The sequence below is a fragment of the Drosophila pseudoobscura genome, chromosome X, assembly GCF_009870125.1.
Source record: "Drosophila pseudoobscura strain MV-25-SWS-2005 chromosome X, UCI_Dpse_MV25, whole genome shotgun sequence".
Lineage (NCBI taxonomy): Eukaryota > Metazoa > Arthropoda > Insecta > Diptera > Drosophilidae > Drosophila > Drosophila pseudoobscura.
This window is the reverse complement of record NC_046683.1, coordinates 4,209,321-4,217,101: the sequence shown is the minus strand read 5'-3', so window position 1 is coordinate 4,217,101 and position 7,781 is coordinate 4,209,321. Positions and strand designations below refer to the sequence as shown.

At 52.0% G+C, this 7,781-nt stretch overlaps 2 protein-coding genes across 2 annotated transcripts; one reads left to right on the top strand and one right to left on the bottom strand.

Annotated features, from left to right (window-relative positions):
* The first annotated feature begins 2,190 nt into the window (after nucleotides 1-2,190).
* Nucleotides 2,191-5,385, top strand: tw (Protein O-mannosyl-transferase 2). The gene is made up of 10 exons (XM_001355546.4): nucleotides 2,191-2,425; nucleotides 2,502-2,585; nucleotides 2,678-2,762; nucleotides 2,832-2,936; nucleotides 3,002-3,110; nucleotides 3,170-3,951; nucleotides 4,032-4,272; nucleotides 4,347-4,495; nucleotides 4,567-4,963; nucleotides 5,025-5,385. Exons 1-10 carry the CDS (start codon nucleotides 2,322-2,324, stop codon nucleotides 5,216-5,218), a joined length of 2,250 nt encoding a protein of 749 aa, XP_001355582.2. The 5' UTR covers nucleotides 2,191-2,321; the 3' UTR covers nucleotides 5,219-5,385.
* Nucleotides 5,271-7,135, bottom strand: LOC4815848 (uncharacterized). Its single transcript, XM_001355547.4, has 3 exons — nucleotides 6,340-7,135; nucleotides 5,945-6,256; nucleotides 5,271-5,878 (listed from the first exon to the last, which is right to left on the bottom strand). Exons 1-3 carry the CDS (start codon nucleotides 6,892-6,894, stop codon nucleotides 5,468-5,470), a joined length of 1,278 nt encoding a protein of 425 aa, XP_001355583.2. The 5' UTR covers nucleotides 6,895-7,135; the 3' UTR covers nucleotides 5,271-5,467.
* Between the last annotated feature and the right edge of the window lie 646 nt (nucleotides 7,136-7,781).

Here is a 7,781-nt window from a genome sequence, read left to right as displayed (position 1 = left end):
CGGCCGAAGTCGCCATCCCCCCTTGGCTAAGACCAAAGACCTGTAGACCGACACCGAAGATTGGGACCAAGACGGGCCCCAAGACTGAGAATAAGCCAAGCGAAGCAGCCAGCTCTCTGACGCTTTATCGTCATCCTCATCGGTGTCGTACGAGTAGTACTCTCCGTCTTCGATGTTCTTACGAATCGACCATTGGATACCCAGGGATCAAGAGCGGAAGAGTACTAAAATGTCTAAGGAATAATATGTGATGTGCATGGATATACCGCGATATGAACGAGTCAGCTATATCCCCCCAATAGGACTTCTATACGTATCCGGGGGTATGCAAAGAATATCTAGCGATGGGCCTAAAGCGTGGAAACAGCTAAAACGAGGGGCAGACGCCGATCCCCAGGCAGCTCTGGCCAAAGCAGTGCCGTGGCTAAGGCTGTGGCTGTGGCCGTGTGCTTGGATTGGCCATTTACGTGCGTTAAATGTGTCCAAGAGCTGTGGGGCCAACGCAATAAATGCAGCACAAAACGAATTGTGGGACAAATGCATTTCAATGAGCCCCCAAATGGCTATTAGCCATGGGCCATGGGCCTCGGAACCGGTCTCAAATTTCAATTTGTTTGCCATCCCCCAAGAGTGGTACCGATTTCCACGCTAAATTATCATTAAGGCACAAATGGAGGAACTATTAGATATGACGGCATAGATTTGGGTAATTAGCATTGAGGATCGGATCTGTTGATTCTGGAGCCCAAGACACATCATCGGATAGGTTGGTGCTTCCTGAAAAGAATAATTTACGCCACTCTGATGGCTTGCTCAATTTTGATATTCCGTTGAATAATGCTGCTAATTAAGAAACTAATTACTTAATTAATAAAGAAAATTTCTCAAAATATATGTTTTAGACGTACCCATGCATTTGATTAGTTTTCCTGTATATCCTGATCCCGATACACATTCTTGGTCTCTGTAAGAACATCACTAATTGCAAAATATCGTTGAAATACTTTTAAAACAAAGACTGACTAGTTTCTGCATTAATTAGAGCCTAGGATGACAAAGATTTCCGCAATTCTATTATATCCTTTTCCCTAAGGTATGCAGAATGTTGCCCATGTTGCGGGACGTGCTGCTCGTTTTCTCGACACATGAGTCTGGCCCATACAAATTAAATCTTGCCGCAACCTTTGTGCATGGAGTGGTTGCGTTGTAGATCCGTTGGTTCGGTCGCGCAAAGGGGGACGTCGCTTTTGTTGATCTCCTTCTACATGACACAATATCTACATATATCTACTGCATTCTAGAGACGCCACTGAGATTGCGTTGTAGATCCTTTGGTTCGGGCGCTCAACGGGGGACGTCGCTTTTGTTGTAGTTCTGTTGGTTCGGGCGCTCAACGGGGGACGTCGCTTTTGTTGATCTCATATCTACATGACACGATGTCTACATACATTCTACTGCATTCTAGAGACGCCACTGAGATTGCGTTGTAGATCCTTTGGTTCGCGCGCTCAACGGGGGACGTCGCTTTTGTTGTAGTTCTGTTGGTTCGGGCGCTCAACGGGGGACGTCGCTTTTGTTGATCTCATATCTACATGACACGATATCTACATACATTCTACTGCATTCTAGAGACGCAACTTAGACCTGTTGTTGAAAAGTACAACTGTACATGATTTCTTACATTGCATACTTTTAGGCATTGTATTCTCTGTAGTATCGTAGACGCCCGTGAGGCAGCGCCAAAATTTCTCTTTGGCGCGCAACACTCGTAACATTCCATACACACTTACGTTTCACTCCGTGCACTCTTACGTTTTGGTACTTTGATTTCATCTTTTTAAAGCTTATTTTTGAAAAACTGCTTTTTAAGGAAACATTTAAAAATAAGCCAATCTTGTAGACCATGTAATTATCAGTGGGATACAATTCTTTGTTCGGGGCTGAAGTCCTAGCTGGCTAGTAGTATCAATTCGAACATAAAAATCGACGAATATGATCTCAGATCATGGACAGAGACCGATTAACCCATTGTCGACCAGTCTAGGCCAGAATCAGAGCCAAAGCCAGAGCCAGAGCCAGAGCCAAAGCCAAAGCCAGAGACAAAGCCAGAGACAAAGCCAAAAGCCCAAGCCAAGGCGTAGCTAAATCAAGTCCAAGACCGGTTTGGCAGTGGTGCGTGGAAACGGGGAAAGAATGCCGAAAGAGAAAGCATTCTCCAGCGATCAGTTCAGTTGTTTTTGTTGACGTGTGCAGCACACACCACACCAGACCACTCTGTTAGAGAAATGCTGCTCCAGATCTAGGGGAAAATTCTAGAAAATATGGCAGCTAGCGTTGTTAAAACTCCCAAATGTCCCAGACGAGGATCGGCCAAAGAGCAGCAGTCCAAGGCCTCACCCAAGTCAAACAATGAGTCGAATAATTGGTAAGTGTATCCCCGAATCTGGGTCTGAATCTGCATCTGAAGTGAAACAAAATCAAAATAAAAATCTCTCTTCCAGGCATTGGTGGATCCTACTGGCATCCGTGTTCCTCATTACCTTTGCCACTCGCTTCTACAAGGTGACCGAACCGGATCACATCTGGTAAGGCAGATATTTCCCCATCCCATCCCATTCCATTCCGGGTCCCATGAATGGTCGAATGTCGTCTCTGAATGGGGTCATCTCTCTTGCAGCTGGGATGAGACACACTTTGGCAAGATGGGGAGCTGGTACATCAATCGAACATTCTTCTTCGATGTCCATCCGCCGCTGGGAAAGGTTAGTTCCATGCCTGATAAATACGAGTATACAATATTTGCATAACTCTGTATCTCTAACATCTGGCAGATGCTCATTGGACTCTCTGGCTACTTGACTGGCTACAATGGAACGTTTCCGTTTGAGAAGCCGGGGGATAAATACAACGAGACCGCCTACCAGGGCATGCGATATGTGAGTGTATACTCGGAAAGAGATAAACTGTATCTGCATCTAATGTTTTCTGAATTGTTTCGCAGTTCTGTACGACACTGGGGGCCCTGATCATGCCCATGGGCTTCGATACTGTCTACGATCTGACGCGATCCCACGAAGCGGCCCTGCTCTCGGCAGCCTATCTCATATTTGGTGAGGGATTCGAAAACCCGTTCAGCCTTTGAACCATTTAACTGAAATCCTCCGTTTAGACGTGGGACTGCTGACGCTGAATCAGTACATCCTGCTGGACCCCATTCTGCTGTTCTTTATGATGGGCTCCGTCTGGGGCATGGTGAAGATCTCGAAGGCGACGGCCTCGGGTGGGTCCTACTCGGTCCGCTGGTGGTTCTGGCTCTTCCTCACCGGCACCATGCTCTCGTGCACGATCAGTGTGAAGTTTGTGGGTCTGTTTGTGGTGCTGCTGGTGGGTCTGCACACGGCCACCGAGCTGTGGCTGATCCTGGGCGACCTGGGCCAGCCGATTGTGGAGACGCTCAAGCAGATCGCCTGCCGCGCCATCGCCCTCATCCTCTGGCCGATCCTCCTGTACACGCTCTTCTTCTACATCCATCTCAGTGTGCTCAACCGCAGCGGCAATGGGGACGGCTTCTACAGCTCCGCCTTCCAGTCGCGTCTCATTGGCAACTCGCTGTACAACGCCAGCATGCCCAGGGACGTGGCCTACGGGTCCGTGGTGACTATTAAGAACCACAAGACGGGCGGCGGCTACCTCCACTCGCACTTCCATCTGTACCCCAAGGGATCCGGCGCCCGCCAGCAGCAGATCACCACCTACACGCACAAGGACGACAACAACAAGTGGGTGATCAAGCCGCACAACAAGCAGCGGCTGCCCAAGGACAAGCTCCAGCTGCTGCGGCACGGCGATCTCGTCCGGCTGGAGCATTTGGTGACCAAGCGGAATCTGCACTCGCACAGCGAACCGGCGCCCATGACCAAGAAGCACCTTCAGGTCACGGGCTATGGCGAGGTGAGCTGGTGGGGCCTCAGGGCCCCAAAAGACTGCAATCCAATCGAAACTGTTTTTGGCTCTTTTTTGGCCCATTGCAGTCGGGCGTGGGCGACGCCAACGATGTGTGGCGCGTTCTCATTGTGGGCGGCAAGGTCAACGAGACGGTGCACACGGTCACCTCCCGCCTGATGCTGATCCACTACCTGCAGAACTGCGCCCTCACCTCCAGCGGCAAGCAGCTGCCCAAGTGGGGATTCGAGCAGCAGGAGGTCTCCTGCAACCTGAACGTTCGCGACAAGTACGCCCACTGGAACGTCGAGGACAACGAGCACAAGTTGTGTGGGTATTATGATCCCAATTGGTATCCTTCGGCATTCCTTTCTTCACTTGCCTCCACTTGCCTCTGCCCGCAGTGCCCAGTGTCAGCTTTAGTGTGTACGCTCCTGGCTTCTTCGCGCGCTTCCTCGAGTCCCATGCCGTCATGCTGCAGGGCAACGCGGGCCTCAAGCCCAAGGAGGGCGAGGTCACCAGCAGACCCTGGCAGTGGCCCATCAACTATCGGGTAAGCCAAATCAAATCAAATCGAATCGTAGAGGTTCCGCGTTGCACATTCGATTCCGCACTTCCTTCCAGGGTCAGTTCTTCTCTGGCAGCAGCTATCGCATCTATTTGCTGGGCAATCCCGTGATTTGGTGGAGCAATCTGGTATTTCTTGCCCTCTTCGTGGCCGTCTTCCTGGGCAATGCCATCCTGGAGCAGCGACGCGCTGGCCAGGCTCGGGCCCTCGTCCGCTCCCAAGCGGACAGCGAGGACAGCGAACCCTCCACCACGGATGTGCCCCTGTGCACCTGCTGTCCAGAGGAGCAGCAGCTGTTGAGGCGGCCGCGGGAGGACCACAGGGACCCCCTTGGGGCCGCTGCCTGGCTCTTTGTCGGCTGGCTGCTCCACTATCTGCCGTTCTGGGCCATGGGGCGGGTGCTCTACTTCCATCACTACTTCCCGGCGCTGATCTTCAACTCTCTGCTGACAGGTGGGTCTCTGCCGTTGCCTATTCGCCCAGACTGACTCCCCTCTGATCTCTCTGCCTTTAGGGGTGATGTTCCACCACATTATACAGTCGCTGCCGCGATGGATACAGCACGTCCTGCTGGGCGGACTGCTCTCGCTGATCGTCTACAGCTTCGCCCTGTTCTCGCCCCTGGCCTACGGGATGAGCGGGCCCCTGGCCAACGAGCCCAACAGCACCATGCACAGCCTCAAGTGGCTGTCCACCTGGGAGTTCTAGGGCTCTGGGCTCTTGTATAGTATAGGGTAGAGAGCAGACATGAGTAGACATATACATATGTATAGTATTTAATGTTTAGATTGCGCTTACGACTACGTACCGAATAAAAGTAACAAAAAACAACATAAAAAAAAACACACATTAGTACGAATTGGTGCCAAAAAAAACGTTAAGCCGATGATAGATTGAATATAAATAGATCGATCAGACATCCCCCCACAGGCCCCCACAATCGAAGGTCGGATCGAATCAATCGAATATGCCGAGCTCATCGAAGCGACGGAGGGCATAGCGCAGGGTGTCCGTGGTGCGGGGATTGGAGGAGAACATCAGCTGGACCTTCGTCTTGGCAAAGTCCGGATCACTGAGGGCCTCGATGCTGATGTCGTACGAGTCCTCCTTCTTCATTGTGACCATCGGCAGGAAGGCGTACGACGAGAAGAAGCCGTACAGCTCACGGGCCCTGATCTCCTGCTGGATGTCCGCATAGCTCGGCACAAACTCAAAGTGCATCCGCTCGAGGCTCTCGCGCAGGGCGCCGTAGTAGGTCTGGATGAGGAACTCCCGCCGGTGGATGAGCACATCCAGCTGGACGCTGCTGTTCAGAAAGAAGTTGATGTCGCATCCGGGACTCCCGAAAAAGCTGTTCTGAAAGTCCACCTGCAAGCGGGAAGGGTTAGGAGACTGCCAGAGGATATGCAAATGAGAGGGTGATGGGTGTCTTACAAAGATTGCATCTATGGGCTTTGTGGGCTGCTCGTCGTCGTATTTGTACATGAAATTGTTCACCCAGAGATCGCCGTGATTCAGCACAGTTATCTCCCCGGGCAGGGACCGACCGGTCGTCACCAGGTTCTCCTTGATGTTGTCGCAGTGGCGGTGCAGCTTGTCCGCCAGCTGCTCATAGCCGGGCCACTCGGCCACCAGATTGGCCAGCGTTCGCAGCTGCAGGGCCATGAAGTTGATGAAACGCTCGTTTGTCCGTATGTAGTTCTCGTCCAGCATGCCGCTGGTGAAGTGCTCCCCCACGCCGGGCTCCTGCAAAAGGTGGAAACGAAACAAAAAACAGGGATAGGGACACAGAGACAGGCAGGAGGGCAGACTCCCCGAAGAGAACTCACCTTCTGGGCCAGGAGCATGGAGCTGGCATGGAACTTGCCCAGCTTCTTGAGGATCACCACGCAGTGCTCCTCGTTGAGGCCGCTCTGGCGGCTGGCCAGCTTGTAGCCGTACTGGGTGAGGTCATCGAAGACGATCGTCTGGATGGGCTCGCGGGTCGTGTAGAGGCACTTGGCCCCAAACTTGGAGCCGTCGCCAATGAGCACCTCCAGCTTGCCGAGCACATCGAAGTAGAAGATCTTCTCGCGCAGGTAGACGGCCAGCTCCTCGAGGAACTGGGTGGCCGGTGTGATGGCAATGCTCTTGACTATCATCGCCAGCTCCTCGTCCAGCTGCCGCTTGCTGCTCCGGTACAGAGCCCTGGCGCGATAGATCTTGCTGCAGTAATTCTCCCCACCGCCGCCACTCGATTCGGCGAATATGATCTTCTTGATATCCACACGCATGTCGCGCAGGCCATCCTCCAGGGCGGCCTTGAAGAATTCCTCGTTCAGGTACTTGGGCGGGTCGCCAGTGCGCCTCTCCTTATCCTTCTCCTTCTCGCTCTCCAGCTTCATGCTGCTGTCGTCCCCAGAACGAGTATTCAAGATCCGTCCGTCAGTCAGTCAGTCAGCAGTCGGCAATCGGCAGTCAGCAGTCAGTGTCCTGTTTATTCTCAGTGGTGTCCTATCTTCAGTATCCCTTCGCTTCGCTGGATTCTAGATTGGTTTTCGTACTGCTCGTATTGTCTGGCTCGTTTAATGGCTGGTCTAGTGGTTGCGTCTGCGTTTGCGTTGCTTGGGAAACTGTGGCCCGCCCAGGCGACTCCTCTAAATATAAGCCCTTATCAGGTGAAGGCGCTGCCGTCAGCGACGCCAGCGTCGACATCGATTAAATCGCTTCATACACACAGATATATGCTAGACCATATCTCTGGCTATATACTCACCTCTCGGCGTACATATCGGCGGGGACAGTGGCGGGGAGAATAGAATAGAGCACAGCCACAGCCACAGCTACAGGTCGCCTGCATAAGTTTCCCATAAGCAAACGGACACAGACTCGGCGTCCATGCCATTAGTCGAGAGCATGATAGTCAGATGTAACATCTGGGAATTTTCAATTTTAGCATGCAAAATATGTTTCTGCGGCCCCGATAACCTCTCCCCCCCCAATCGGAATAGATCTATAGATTCTACAGTAGAATCTTAAATATGCTTTCGACTCGGAACTTTGCATAAGCGAAAGGCTACTGAAAGGCTCCCCCCCTTCAAAAACCTCTCTGGGGGTGGGTGGTCCGTCCCTGACATTGGATCTACATGCATTCGACTCGGACATCATCGTGAGTATCATCCATCAACCTAGGCGAGCCAAATACGACGTGTCCAGCATACTCCGAGTACCATATACCACATACCATCTATATACACACATATTTGTACGGGTGAGCTTGTGTTGGGTGGAC

What these genes read in the sequence shown, in the direction of transcription:
- tw (XM_001355546.4), top strand. Translation starts at nt 2,322, where the DNA reads ATGGCAGCTAGCGTTGTTAAAACTCCCAAATGTCCCAGACGAGGATCG. An exon ending in TCCATCCGCCGCTGGGAAAG is followed by an intron (nt 2,763 to 2,831) that starts GTTAGTTCCATG and finishes AACATCTGGCAG; the next exon opens with ATGCTCATTGGACTCTCTGG. An exon ending in CCTACCAGGGCATGCGATAT is followed by an intron (nt 2,937 to 3,001) that starts GTGAGTGTATAC and finishes ATTGTTTCGCAG; the next exon opens with TTCTGTACGACACTGGGGGC.
- LOC4815848 (XM_001355547.4), bottom strand. Translation starts at nt 6,894, where the DNA reads ATGAAGCTGGAGAGCGAGAAGGAGAAGGATAAGGAGAGGCGCACTGGC. An exon ending in CCATGCTCCTGGCCCAGAAG is followed by an intron (nt 6,257 to 6,339) that starts GTGAGTTCTCTT and finishes CACCTTTTGCAG; the next exon opens with GAGCCCGGCGTGGGGGAGCA. An exon ending in AGCCCATAGATGCAATCTTT is followed by an intron (nt 5,879 to 5,944) that starts GTAAGACACCCA and finishes TCCCGCTTGCAG; the next exon opens with GTGGACTTTCAGAACAGCTT.